General features: G+C 61.7%; 2 protein-coding genes across 3 annotated transcripts in view; one reads left to right on the top strand and one right to left on the bottom strand.

Moving 5' to 3' along the window:
• The window catches only part of FAM173A (family with sequence similarity 173 member A), a 21,498-nt gene extending 21,214 nt beyond the window's left edge, over nucleotides 1-284 (bottom strand). The window contains exon 1 of the mRNA XM_026859216.1: nucleotides 108-284. Coding sequence (XP_026715017.1) covers nucleotides 108-284 — 177 coding nt within the window. The remainder of the gene's footprint in view (nucleotides 1-107) is intronic.
• FBXL16 (F-box and leucine rich repeat protein 16) lies at nucleotides 7-13,666 on the top strand. Of its 2 annotated transcripts, none has more exons than XM_026858705.1 (6): nucleotides 7-74; nucleotides 8,859-9,569; nucleotides 10,380-10,888; nucleotides 11,240-11,324; nucleotides 11,728-11,791; nucleotides 12,192-13,666. In XM_026858705.1, exons 2-6 carry the CDS (start codon nucleotides 8,874-8,876, stop codon nucleotides 12,338-12,340), a joined length of 1,503 nt encoding a protein of 500 aa, XP_026714506.1. In that variant the 5' UTR covers nucleotides 7-74; nucleotides 8,859-8,873; the 3' UTR covers nucleotides 12,341-13,666. The 2 variants fall into 2 exon arrangements, with proteins under 2 accessions (XP_026714506.1, XP_026714505.1); XM_026858704.1 differs by lacking the exon at nucleotides 7-74 and adding an exon at nucleotides 333-434.
• Nucleotides 13,667-14,492: the final 826 nt, after the last annotated feature.

Here is a 14,492-nt window from a genome sequence, read left to right as displayed (position 1 = left end):
CGGTGTTTTTTTTCCTGCATCCAAGAGAGGACGGGCACAAGGCATGGCATGAGATTCGGGAGACGGTGCTGGAGGTAAGAGCCGCTCGGGAAAACCCTGCACAACACAAAGCCGGTGCCAGTGCCGGTGTCGGTGCCGGTGCCACCGACACAGACGCGGTCGCGGTCACTGGCACTGACACGGACACGGACACGGACACGGACACGGACACGGACACCGATACCGACACCGACATGGGCACCGGCACCGAGGCTGCAACCACCCCCCGCCGCATCCCGCATCATGGTGCCGCGTTATATAACGGCGGCGGAGCCGGCCCGGCCCCGGGGCTCCCGGTCCGGTGGCGCCCCCCACTCCCCCGCCTGCATCCCGGTAGCTCAACCGAGGATGGTGGTCAGTGTGAACCCCCCAGCGATGCAGCTCCCCTCACCCAGGTTTGGAGACGGAGGGATGCTGGGGTTGGGGGTAAGGTGGTGCCCCCCCCGCCCAGCATCACCGGATGGGTAACGGCAGAGAGGAGGGGGGATCGGTGGGTACCGGGAGATGTGGGGATGCTTTGGGATGGGGAGGTTGGGGGTGTAGGGCTGCTGCTTGCCCCCCCACACCCTTTCTGCTGCCAGCTCCCAAACTGCCCCTTGTTCTCCCTGGTGGCACTATGGGACCATTGGCACCCCCAGTCCTGCACCCTAACACCCCGGCACCCCAACACCTCGGTGGGGCTTTCCTTGGATGCGGGGTGACACAGGCCGAGGGGGGGAACAGAGACAGCCACCCTCCATCCCAGGGCCCAGGGGAAGACCCCGGCTGGATGGGGTCGAGGGGTCTGAACCCTGCAGTGGGGTCCCACAGAGCCCAGTTTGGGGCCAGGGACCCCCCAGCAGCCCAGGAGGGCGGTGAGGGGCTGGGGGCAGATTATTTTGGTGGAACAGGGGATGGGGACAGGTGGAGGGTCTGTGAGCAAGGCCATCTGGGGCTGGGGGCCGGTGGCTGAGCAGACCCTATGGAAGGGCTGGGGCAGGCTGGGCTGGGCACAGATGGAGGAAACTGAGGCATGGGGTTGTGGCAGCAACCAAACAGAGACCCCCAGGACCTCGGTCAGGTTGGGTCTGGGGGTGCCATGGGGTATCAGGCCAGGGTGGCTCCGGCTCTCAGGCATCCGCCAGCACTGGTGGGACATGGCGGTCCCCAGGCGGCAAAGGCCAGAGTGTGGTGGTCTCTGTGCCAGGGATGCTCCTACCAGAGGTCCTGCTCCATCACTGCCCTCTGCCCGGGGTACAGGGGGTCTCAGGCCCCCTCCACAGCACCCAGGGTATCTTGGCACGCAGCAGGGTGGGAGCAGCAGGCACAAAGCGAGCACCATGCTGTGCTGGCATCTCCCCTCCTCTGAAAGCTGGGTGCTGATTTCACTCTGGCTACCAGGAAGAGGGAGGGAGGTGGCTTTGGAGTGGGGAGGACTCACTCGAGCATCCATTTTTAATGAGCTAGATATCTATTTTTCCCCGAGCTGGCTTCCCCCACATCGATCTCTTTGCCATCCACCAGGCCTGATCTCCTCCCCGTGCCAGCAGCTCCACGGTGGTGGGGAGTAGAGGGACCAGAATCCCCAGTGCTGGGAACCTCACCCCAGCTCTTGGGGACAGAGAGAACCTTGCTCCAGCCAGGGCAGCACATGTGGGAAGGTGGGAGGGGGGAAAGGGTCCCCTTGTCCTCTCCGACAGGGTCACATCCATGTTGACCCTCCTGTGGGGATGTGGCCAAGCTCCAGCCAGGAGGAGGTGTCTGAAGCGGGAGCACTTGGAGTTTGGGGGCTGGATCCTGCCTTCATGATCTGCTGATTTAAGCTGTGCCTGACTCAGACTTTGGCAGCTCCATGGCAAAACCACATCACCCTGCCCGTACCTCAGTGTCCCCATCTCCAGTCCTTGGCCCATTTCTTCCATCAGTGCCTGTGCAGATGGAGCTGTGTCTGGAGAGGGGAAAGGGGATTCGGGAGGTGAGTGGGTGCTGATGACGTGGGAGGGAGCAGAATGGGGTGCGCGGGCGAGCGGGGCTCCTTTGGCAGCATCCCACCCTCGCCCAACCTCTGCCCACCCATCATGGGGACTGGCCACATTTGTCGGGTGCTCCAGGGCTGGTGGTGCAGAGGAGGGGGCCAGGGCTGAAGGGGAGAGTGTTTGGGGAGGGGACAGGTCAGCAGAAGCTATTTCTGCAGAGTTTCTCCCTGCTGGAACTGTGACCCATGCCCAGCTCCTGGCTGGGGGAAGTGGGCAGCCAGGGGGCTGCCCTGGGAGCAGAATCAAGCCAGTGCCTTTGCTTCCAGCATGCATCAAATGGCTTTTTGGAGCCTGTGGTGATATTTAGCACTCCCAACTCCCTGCAGCAAGGAGTCCTATGGCTGAACTCTGCCTGTCTGCCCCGGCATCCCATAAGCCTGGTACTGACGGCCCCCGTGCTGGGCAGGCATTCACCCACCTTGGCCCAACCCCGGCTCCCAGCTAGACCCCCAAGCCCTGGGGGGAAGGGGCATGGCTTCTTCTGTGGCTGTTGCCATGTCTGGAGGGATGAGGGGATTTGAAGAAGTGGCGCAAGACCCAGCAGTATCCGAGGAACACATCAGTGTCCTCAGGACAGGGGGCTCAGGGACAGCTGTGGGCTGTAGTCTTCTGGCTCTTCTCTCTGCCTAGGGTCTTGCATTTTTGTTCACTTTTCCTGGGCCCAAGAGGGGCAAAGAGAAGGGCTGTAACATGCTGAATGCTGTTGCTGGGGTCTGGCTGGTCTTGCAGCAAGGGGAGACCAGGCCACGCAGGAGCTGCTGTAAGAGGATCTGTTCCCTCTTCCCCTCACCTTGGTCAGTGGGGAGCAGGATGGAGCTTGGCTGAAGCATGAGCATTCTCCCATAGCAGTGAGGGCTGGTACCTCTGGAGGAGGCTGGAGGAGATAGGTCCAGGGCAGCACATTGAGGTGTAGCTTTGCCCTGGCCTGTGCATCCCATGTTCTTCTTGGGTGGGATGTCCCTCCAGGGGACATGAGGCTGCCTGGGATAGGGAGGGACGTCAGGACGTGATGTCTTTGGGAGATTTGGGTCTTAGCAGAGAAGACAAATACTGCTGAAGGAAAGGCTTGAGGCAGCCAGAGGGGACCCTGCTGCCTGTTGTGAAGAAGTTTTGGCTGGCCAGGCCTGGGAGGCTGGAGCTCTGCCTCCTCCCTGTAACTCGCCCATGCTGTGGGCTCCGGGGGACAGGAGCTGCACCTCCCAGTGCTCCTGGACTTGTGCTGTTCTTTCAGCTAAGCAGAAAGTGGTGGAGACCCAAACAGATCTTGGCTTTGGCACCTCAGCCAGCATTTCCCCATCTCCCTGGGCATGGGGCTGACCCTGCAGAGCCCAGCCCCAGGTCTTGCCATCCAGAAAGGCTGTGGGACCTGGGGGAGAGCAGTGCTAGGGAGTCTCTAATGTGTCAGCTCTGCTGCCTGGCCATGAGCTGCCTGAGACCCAGTGACAGATTCACCAGTCAGCCTGGCACTGAGTGGCATCTGGCAGAAGTGGGACTCAAACCAGTTGTTTTCCCAGCTCCTCCTGAGCCTCCTAGTCCACTGCAAGGTGGGACAAACTTTTTGGTGTCATTGGGATCCAACGAGGGAGCAGGAAATCTGCTCTTAGCCCTCTGGTCTCCCAAGAAGCTCTCAGAGTAATCTCAGGAAGAAGTTTCCTGGCTCCCATCACACAAATGGCAGGTCTCCAGGGCCAGGTGGAGTGGTGAGGCCCCTCCTCACCACGAATTCCTGGCTTGTGCAGCAGGGGAATAGGTAGCGCTGAGTTGGGAGCTGTGCTCTGAGCCTTCTCTCCCAGCTGACTTGTATGAGTGCCGAGCCTGGGAGCGCAGGTCTGTCTGTGCACACATGCACGCACGCACATGTACAGCTTCTCCCTACCCAAACACACCCTCTGACCCTCCATTTCCAGAGGAGCTGGTGGCTCCTCCAGGGCTTTCTGTGGCTTCTCTGCATTGCCGGGGTGATCCAAGTCCTCTGAGGGGACCTGTTCTCCGAGGCCAGCAGTCATACACCCCTCTGACTGCTCATGGCACGGGCCCTGGTCTGACATGATGGGATCAGAGCAGGAGGCAGCTCGCATACCACCGAGCACTGCCAGGGAAGGCAATCTGTACAGGGGGACATCTTTATTACTACCATGTTCTTCAGTCAGCAGGTTCATTCCCCCCCCGCCCCCCACCAAAGCAAGACCATTGCCGCTGGCTGGGCATGTCGCGTAGAGCTGAGGGATGCCCGGGTAGCTGTTGCCCTCAGGAGTGCTGGACAAAAGCCTTGCCTGTGTGCTCTGCCTCAGCACTATGTCTCGGGTGTGTTTTCTCCGCCTGTAGAGCAACTTGATTTGCTGCATTAGTAAAAATAGATGGGCTAATGAATTCAGCTGATGCAACTCTCTGTGTGTGTGCGCGTGCATGCGCTTATCTCTGTTTGTGTGTGTACGTGTGCATGTATATGTGCAGCTGAACGCTGAGGCTTGTCTGAGGTGAATCTGCCAGCTCCGTGGGGCGCTGACGGGGTGGTTGTGTGTGTGCCCATGTGTGTCTGTGTGTGCATGTATATAAATATATGTGTGTCTGTGTGTGCAGGAAGCCGTGAGAGATGGCTGCTTGCTGCCGAGCAGCTCTGTCACTGAAGCAGTGGCTCTACAGAAATAATTTTGCAGCACCACGGATTCCGGCAGGGCAATACCAGGGTTTCCGGCAGGCAGGAGGGACGGCGGGGACCTGGGGGGGCGATATCGGCCCCTCGCAGGGGGCTGTTGAGGGGGGGTGTCTCGGAGGGGCACGTTTGCGGGGTGCCCTGGCGGGGTGAGGCGGCGGCGCGGGGCCGCTGTCCGCGGTGCTGAGCAGGGCCGCTGTCCGCGGTGCTGAACGGGCCTCCCCGCCCCGCAGGACCGGGGTCCCGGGGGCTCCCACGCCCGGCCTGTCCGGGGTCTCCAGTGGCCTTCCGAGCCCCGCTGACCCAGAGTGCTCGGGAATCTCCAAGCCCGGCAGGACCAGCGCTCGCCTGCCAGCCCGGCCGCAGCGGGATGACTGTTGGATCCCGCAGGTCTCATCTGCCACAGCCAGGGGGGGTCTCCCAGTGAACACCCATGCAGGGGTGGCACTAACAGGGTGACTGATCATTCTGCCCGTCTCTTGAGGCCCTCATCCCTCTTCGCTACCACATGGAGATTGTAAACTCTTCAACGGCTTGGGGAAGCTCTGTCTTCCTGGCAGCTTTTGTCCTATTCTTCCCAGCATCTTCATCATCTGTGTAATGTTTGTAGTGACAGGCTCTTAGACCCCCTTCTTTCTTCTCGCTTCCTGCGTCAAATCCACCCCCCACCACTGCATCATCGCTCATTGTGGATGACAAAACCCTCATGAATGGAGTGACTTCTCTGGCAATGACGTTTCCTGTGAAACGTGCACCCTGGAGTGAATTCAGGAGACTAAAAGACTTTGCCCTTTGCTTTTGTCAGGTTCCCTCCCACTGTGGATTTGGGAGCTAGCACTCCACTGCTGGCAGACACTTCCCCCATGAGCTGTGGCCTGTGAGAGCAGAGGGGGGGTGCTATGGGGGGGTTGTGAAGCTGGGCCCTTCCTGTTGGATCCCAGAGCAAGAATGGTTGTACCAAGTACTCAACTCTGATGATGTTGTGCTTAGCCCAGTCATGCAATCTGCAAAGTGAGATAATGGGGAGAGAAGAAAAGGCCAAATCTCTGCTCTCCTGCTGCTCTGGGGTAAACAAAAAGCATATGGAGGTGCTCATGGAACTGCTGGAACATCAGAGGGGCTCTGTACTGGCACCTCCAAGGCAGATGGCTTCGTATCTCCCTGTCTCTCTGCTGTCTTGGTGGGTCAGAAGGAGAGCCTGGGCAGGGCAGGGTGTGCGCTGGGTGTCCCAGCATGCAGCAGCTCTGATCTCTGCAGGATGCAGTACTTGCACTTTGTACATCGGAGCAATGTGGCCTGAGCCCCGGGGTGCAGGAACCTGAGGGGCTGCTTGGCTGCTGGCAGGGACTTTCCTGCAGCAGTGGAAGGCAGATCCCAGCACTGCCCCATGATACCAGAGACAGAGGAGAGAGAGGCTATCAGACCCACTCCCCTCCCCAGTCTGTGTCCCCAGGCCACCTTCTCCAGGCTGGGGTCCTCCTGCTAAGCACTGTCCTGCTCCTTTTGGGGTGGTAGGAACCCCCAAATCCTTGACTGCTCATTTTTCCAGAGAGATGTGGCTGTGTACAGCCAGCCTGCCTGCCTGGCCTCCTGCTGCCACTGCCTGGAGCTTCCCTGTGCCCAGAAGGCCTGAATCTCTGTCCATTTTTCTATTTGATGTGACTTCGCAGCTCATTCACAGTTTGGAATTTCTGTGAACCAGACAGGCAGCCTCAGCGCCCGGGGCGGGGGGACCTGGCTCAGCTTTCCAAGGCAGGACTGGGAAAGCTGCTGAGTCCACTCAGCCCCTCCCTGGGTCCAACCTCGGAGACCAGCCTTGGTCTGTGCTGATTGTAATCGTTGCCAACACCTCCCGCTGGCTGCATTTCAGTCCGGTGACTTGTCAGCATCTGTCTCCTCCTGTGACTGTCCCCTTGGGCTCCCGAGGCCCCGGGCTGCCCCTCTGCCACCACCTGCCCTCTCCCTTGGGGCAACCAGCATGCTGAAAGGGTCTGGCTGTGGGCTCCGTGCCGGAGTAACAGTCTTTCTGTGCCGCCTGGTAATTATCTGGATTTGAGCTGTATGGCTGTGTTAGACACCCTGGTGCATGTTCTGTTTACTTCCCTAATTGCTGCCAAGCACCGAGCCCCTGGTTTTAAGTTTCTTCCTTCTTTCCCCTCCTTTTCTGCTTTCAAGTGAGTTTAACACATGTCCAAGCATCAGAGGCCCAGCTCCTCTGTCGGGCAGATTGAGCAGAGGCAGCAGAGGCTGTATTGGAGTGGGGAGCGGCGCCAGACTGTCTGCACAGGGCCGGGCTCATCCCCAGAGCCTGGGCTCTCGCCGTGCCGCTGCCACCGGGCCAGACTGGCTGCAGGCACCTCCGCACCGCTGCTGCTTGCACCACGGGAGAGGCTTCAGCAGCTCCCACCGGCCCCATCCCGCAGCCCCACTGTGCTGGGGACAGTGTCCCCTGGAGCTGCCGTACACCACGCATCGTGTGGGGTTTGCTGGCTGTGCTGCGGGCAGCTGCCTGCACTCCTGGGCTCTTCCACAACACTTTTCAGACGGCTCCTCCCCTCCCTGGCCAGTCCAGGAGGGCTGGGTGAGGCCCAGGTAAAAGCGATTGGCTGGGGAGCCGTGGGGAATCTAGGCTGCACCTCACTTGTCAGCCATCCCCCCCCAGGCTGCATGAAGCATCCTCAGAGCCTGTGGACTTGGGCCCTGAGCATCACCAGCCAAGATGTTGCTCCCTCAGTGCCCCTCCATGAGGGCCTGGCCATCTCTGTCCCAAATCAGGCAGCTAAAATAATTGCTTCGGTCATATCTTGGGTCTAGGGAGAACTGACAATGGAGAAGATCCTCAGGTCCCATCAGCCACCACCAGATGGACATGCAAGCTATCCCTTGGAGCTTGGGGACCATGTTCTTGTCCCCTGGTTCATGGGCTGGAAGTCACTTTCCTGGGCTTCAGCTCCTCACCGTGTCCCAGGGGCTGCCAGGAGCCCAGCACCCTCCAGTCTCAGACCCTGCTCTTTGGCAGGGTTTGACATGGCACCAGCAAACAGGGTGCAGGCAGGACAGGCAGCACACCAGCAGGGCCCCACGCCAGACATTGGCTGGGGCAGGAGGCGAGGGGCGGCTGAGCCCCCATCAATTATTCACCTCCATATTTATAGAGGGAAATGTGTTGAATAATGGATGGCGGGGTGCACTGGGGCTGTTGGAAAGCCGGCCTTGCTGCCGCTGAAATATTTATTGGCCTGGTTTGCTGGGGTGCCACCCGGCTGCCGCAGGCTCAGCAAGGCTCAGTGAGGCTCCTGACTGGCATGGGCTCAGCACCGAGCACCCAGTTGGCACGGTGAGCACGGGCAGCTCTGCTCTGCTGCCACTTCCTCCTGTCCCCTCCACAAAAAAGATGAGAGGGTGGGACACCTCTCCTGTGAGGACAGGCTGAGAGAGTTGGGGGTGTTCAGCCTGGAGAAGAGAAGGCTCTGAGGAGACCTTATAGTGGCCTTCCAGTACTTAAAGGGTATAAGAAATATGGGGAGGGACTCTTGATCAGGGGGTGTAGGGATAGGACAAGGCCTAACAATTTTAAACTAAAAGAGGGGAGATTCAGACTAGATAATATAAGTAAGACATTTTTTACGATGAGGGTGGTGAAACATTGGCAGAGGTTGCCCAGAGAGGTGGTAATGCCCCATCCCTGGAAATGTTCAAGGCCAGGCTGGACGGGGCTCTGAGCAGCCTGATCCGGTTGAAGATGTCCCTGCTCACTGCGGGGCTAGATGACCTTCAAAGGTCCCCTCCAACCCAAACCATTCTGTGATTCTATGATCCTGCTCCATGTCCCCTTGGTGGCTGGATCCCAGGCTCAGAGAGGGATGTGAATGTCCGGGGACAAATCACCATCTGTCTCCCCCATCACGGGGGATGCCAGAGCCATGCAGCCCCTCAGAGGACATCCCCACTCTGTGCCCCAGGCATGTCCCCTCCGCAGCTGTGCCCAGCAGCCCTGCACCGCCTGCTCCCCCATGCCACCTTGCTCCCTGCACAGGACCCCCAGCATCTCCCTCTCCACTGGTGCCATGAGCCCCCCAGCCCTGCCTGCTCTCCCTTCCCACTCTCCCTGATAGACCGGCAGCCCCTCAGCCCACATCCCTGTGTTGCAGAGAGACCTGTGGAAGATGTCGAACCCGAGAAACGGCGACACCAAGCCCCCATGTTTGCCCCGCAATGGACTGGTGAAGATCCCCACACAACCCAACGGCCTTGGCTCCGCCAGCATCACCAAAGGCACCCCCGCCGTGAAAAACCGCCTGTGCCAGCCTTCCTCTGTGCCTGCCATCCTCAGCCCGGCCTTAGCCCACCGCAGCGACCTGCCCATCCCCAGCCTGGCCTCCCCGCTCTCCTTGGCCGCTCTGGCCAGTGTCTCCTCCCCTCCCGGCGCTTCCTTGGTGGGACTGAACACGAGCGAAGGCTCAGAGCAGCCCTCACCGGAGCGGCTGCCTGGCTCGCCCTCGGAACGGCAGCTGGCAGTGGATGAGAAGATCCTCAACCGCTTGTTCTGGTACTTTTCGGCGTGTGAGAAGTGTGTGCTGGCGCAGGTGTGCAAGGCATGGCGGCGGGTGCTCTACCAACCCAAGTTCTGGGTGGGCTTGACACCCGTCCTGCACACCAAAGAGCTCTACAATGTCCTGCCTGGTGGTGAGAAGGAGTTCGTCAGCCTGCAGGGCTTTGCTGTCCGTGGCTTCGAGGGCTTCTGCCTTGTGGGCGTCTCCGACCTGGACATTTGTGAGTTCATTGACAACTACCCCCTCTCCAAGAAGGGGGTCAAGTCCATGAGCCTTAAGAGGTCAACCATCACAGACGCAGGGCTGGAGGTAGGTGACCCCAGCAAGGTGGCCATGGTGGCTGAGACGTGGCATTATCAAGTCCTTCCTGGTGGCCCCCGGGACACACGCACAGGCAGAGCTTTCACCAGCCATGGGCAAGGAGCAGGCAGGCGGCATGGCCGTCTCATGGTTCAGACAGCATCTGGAGCCCCAGCCTGTGCTGCCCTTCCAGGCAGGGGGTGGGGATGCTGTTGGGGGTGGGGGGTCATCCCTGCTGACTGGAGATGCTGCCTGCAGATGCTGCCAGGAAGGCAAAGCCAGGTGAGGTGGCCATGCCAGTGGGTGGTGGATGTGGCAGGGGGCTTAGGGGACAGGGACATCCCCACTTGGCTGGCTTGGCCCCAGCAAGGGGCGCATCTGGGCAGAGGCTGTGGGTCAGATGGACATGGGGCAACTCATGGTCCTGCGTGGTTCCAGGCCAAGTCCCCAGCGAGGTCCCCTGCACTACGCCATGGCCAAACACAGCGCCAGCTGCTCCATGGCCACATCCTGCCCCAGCAGTGCCCAGGCTGGAAGTGGGCATTAATCCTGCCTGCCGCCAACAGCACGGAGTACAGGGCAGGGGCTGTGGTCAGGGGTCCCTGCCTGTCCCCTCCTGTCCCCTGCGGATGCTGGCATGTCCTAGAGTGGGGCGCTGCTCCAACGCTGCAGGGGGCCTGGGGAGAAGGCTGGACCCATGCAAGGCTAGGGGCAGTGGGAAGAGCCCCAAGGAGCTCAGAGGGAGCTGGGACAAGGGCACAGGGCAGTGCAGGGTGGGTGGTGGTGCCCACTGAGCCCTGACCCCCTGCCCCTTGGCAGGTGATGCTGGAGCAGATGCAGGGCGTGGTGCGGCTGGAGCTGTCGGGCTGCAACGACTTCACAGAGGCTGGGCTGTGGTCCAGCCTCAATGCCCGCATCACGGCGCTGAGCGTCAGTGACTGCATCAACGTGGCCGACGACGCCATCGCCGCCATCTCGCAACTCCTGCCCAACCTCACCGAGCTCAACCTGCAAGCCTACCACGTGACGGACACGGCACTCGCCTACTTCACCGCCAAGCAAGGCTACACCACCCACACCCTCCGCCTCAACTCCTGCTGGGAGATCACCAACCATGGCGTGGTCAACATGGTCCACAGCCTGCCCAACCTGAGCGTCCTCAGCCTCTCGGGCTGCTCTAAGGTGACGGATGACGGCGTGGAGCTGGTGGCAGAGAACCTGCGGAAGCTGCGCAGCCTCGACCTCTCCTGGTGCCCTCGCATCACCGACATGGCCCTGGAGTACATCGCCTGTGACCTGCACAAGCTGGAGGAGCTGGTGCTCGACAGGTACGGGGCCATGTTGAGCCCCGCCGAGCTGTGCCGTGCCACGCTATGCCATGCTGAGCCATACCAAGCTGTGTCGAGGCATACCATGCCATGGCATATCGTGCTGTGATGTGGGTGCTGTGCCATGCTGAGCCATACCATGCCATGCCATGCCATGCCATGCTGAGCCATGCCATATTATGCCATGCTGAGCTGTGCTGTGCCATGTCACACCATGCTGAGCCATGCCACCCCATGCCAAGCCATTCCATGCCATGCTGGAGGCAGTGGGTGCAGCATGGGGGCTACGGTCTGGGGAGACCCATGGGTGCCCTGCTCCTGGCTGGCCCTGACACCCCGTGTCCCTGGTAGGTGCGTGCGGATCACCGACACCGGCCTCAGCTACCTGTCCACCATGTCATCCCTGCGGAGCCTCTACCTGCGCTGGTGCTGCCAGGTAGGTGGGGGAACACAGCTGTGCCCATCCCCGCTGGCACAGCGGGGAGGGCAGAGAGGGTGGCATCTCCCTAGGGACTGGCCTCAGGCTCAGGGTGGGCACCCCGGCCTGTCTGAGCCCCCCATGACTTGGTGCTGGGAAGCAAGAGGATGCTGAGGAGTTCAGCAGGACTCAGCCCTGGCACCCTGCCCCTGCCCCAGCACCCTGCCTGGGCACCCTGCCCCTGCCCCCTGCCCCAGCACCCTGCTCCAGCATCCTGCACCCTGCTCAGGCTCCGTGCCCCAGCACCCTGCCCCCCAGGCACCCTGCCCCAGCGATGCTGAGCCCCCCGTGCCGCAATGGCCAGCACCCGAAGAGCCCCCTCCTGGTCCCCCTCCCACTCTCATTCCATTTTCTTTTCCAGGTGCAGGATTTTGGCCTGAAGCATCTCCTGAGCATGGGCAGCCTGCGCCTCCTCTCACTGGCTGGTGAGACACCCCACCCCTTGCTTCCCCAGAATGGGGTGACTGGGTCCTCACGGGTCTGGGGAGACACTGGGTGTGGGGACAGGGACAGCCCTGGGGACAGTCAGCATCCCCCTCCCCAGCATGGCACAGGTCCCCCAGCCCCCTGAGCTGCCTGGGGAACCCACACCCAGCCCAGCTCCCCGGGTATGTGTCCACGGGCTGGGTTTCTGGGGTGCTGGGGGTTTTGGGGTGCTGGTTTTTAGCGTGTTCGTGATTTGGGATACTGCTTTGGAGGGTGATGTTTTTTTGGGGTGCTGAGTTTTGGGGTGCTGGTGATTTTGGGGAGGATGCTGGTGTTTTGGGGTGCTGTTTTGGGGGGTGCTTGTGTTTTGGGGTGACGGTGCACCCTGTCCACTTGCAGGCTGCCCCTTGCTGACCACCACGGGGCTGTCAGGGCTGGTGCAGCTGCAGGAGCTGGAGGAGCTGGAGCTCACCAACTGCCCCGGGGCCACCCCGGAGCTCTTCAAGTACTTCTCCCAGCACCTGCCATGCTGCATGGTGATCGAGTAGCGCCGGATCCAGCCGCCCCGCTCCCACGCCCACCCCGCCGCCACCCCGTCTGACATCGCCCACCCCAGTTCTTTCCGTCTGCTGGGGGGACGCGAAAGACACCATCGAATACAACTGACCCCAGACACTCCCCGCACCGATGCCCCCGAGGGACGCGGGGCTCCGGGGGGAGATGGGGGATGGTATCGCCCCTCACCGGAGCCCTCCTGGGTACCCTGTAAATTCCACCCCACGCTGCCACCATTGCCTGTCCTCCTCCCGGTGTCCTGCCAGCTCCTTCCAGACGGATGAACGGACATCATGGAAACCCAAATTGGGAAGGCGATGGCGGCATGACACCCCCCCTGGCTGTATCCTGCCCCCACCCTGGTGCCAAGATGGCACATAGTCCTGCCACCAAGGGTGCTCCTGGGAACCCAAGGATGCTCCTGAGGACCCAAGGATGCTCCCAGGGATAGGCAGGAGGAGGATGCTTATTTTTGGCACCCGTGGGTGGTGGCAGAGGCTGGATGGGTCCCTTCGCACCCTCGGAGCCGGTAACTGAGCCACCCCCCCCATGCTGCGTGTCCCCCCACGAGCCCCCGGCCCTGCCCTTGGGGTGCCCAGCGCTTTACCCTGGTGAATAGGATGTTTTTCTCCACCCGCCCGCCCGCCACCCTCGCATGCTCGCTTGCTTCAGTCTCGTGGTATGGCAGGCTCCGGGGTACCCAGGGGGGATGGTGACAAGTGACAGCCCCCACTTGGCCCCTCCATACGGCTTTGCCCTGCCCAGATCCTGCCCCGGGAGCTGGCCTCTCCCGGCAAGCATCTCCCCTCACCCTGGGGATCCCACTGCACCCCAGTTTATGTGGGGTCAATGGTGTGACACTGCTCCCCTCGGGATGCCAGCGCCAAGGAGTGACCCATCCGGCTGGGATGGGACATCCCAGGGGACCGGGGCCAGGTATGAGCCGCCGCGGGGACACCAGCAACACAGAGTGAAGGCAGGAGGCAGCACCTAGGACACGCTGCCACCACCGCCGCTCTTCCAGCTGGAAAGCTATCGCCCCAATGCCAGCAGCAAGCGGGGGGCCGGGGGCACCCCTGGGCTGGGCCAAGCCGGGGCCAAGCCAGGCAATGGGGCTGTGGTGCCCGCGGGAACCCGGCGCAGGAGGGGGCTTAGTGGCTGTCCCCGGGGCATCACCCGCTGCCACATCAGCTGCCCACACAGCCCCGGGAGGAGCGTGGGCACCGACACGGACACGGACATGGGCACGGGCACGGACATGGACACGCTTTCGGTTTGTTTTGCCTTTGTACCGGCCGGGAAGGAACTGCTGCACCACCTGCCGCCTCCGCTCCCTCCTTTGTCCAAAATGCCTCTTTCTGGCCCCAAAATGGCACAAGGATTCTCATGGCCCTGGAAGGGGGTTTGGGGTGCACCAGGCGCCACCAGAGCCGTGGGACAGGGTGGCACCACCGGGGCATGGAGTACCCCAGCACAACCATGGGACACAGGTGGCAGGGGCAGGGGACAGGTGGGGCAGTGGCACGTGCAGGGTCCACCCACCCACCCCTGCAGGTGACAGCAGCAGCTGGGGGGTGCCATCAGCCCTGCACACCCCCACAGTCCCACATCACACAGGCAGCCCCAGCACAGCCGCGGCCCTGGGGTTGGGGTGTCCCCGTACCCCCCTCTGCACCCCTCCATGGCAATGCACTCCCATAGCTCCCAGGGCACCCCCATACCCGCCCAGTGCAGCCCCTCTCCCCCATGAGCACCCGCCTCCCTGCACACCAATCCCCCCATGTCCCCCTGTATGACCACCCCCATGTACCCCTAAACCGCACTGTAGCCCCTCACCCCAGGGCACCTCCAACCCCCCAAGCAGCCCAACACCTCACTGCACCCCCATATCCCCTCAGTGCATCCCTACACCCCCAATACACCCCATATCCCCTGAGACCCCCATTTCTCCTCCTGCACCCCACATCCCCCTGCCATCCTCACCCCAATTCACCCCATCTTGCCCCTTGACACACTCATTTTATTCCTGGCCCCCCCCAACCCCCTGGATCCCACATCTCCCCGGCACCCCCACCCCCAACGCACCCCATATCCCCCCGGCACCTCCATTTTCTCCCCCTGTACCCCCGTCTCCCAATGTACCCC

Source organism: Athene cunicularia, assembly GCF_003259725.1.
Source record: "Athene cunicularia isolate RWA chromosome 14 unlocalized genomic scaffold, athCun1 chr14_part1, whole genome shotgun sequence".
Lineage (NCBI taxonomy): Eukaryota > Metazoa > Chordata > Aves > Strigiformes > Strigidae > Athene > Athene cunicularia.
This window is presented reverse-complemented; position numbering and strand designations above follow the sequence as displayed.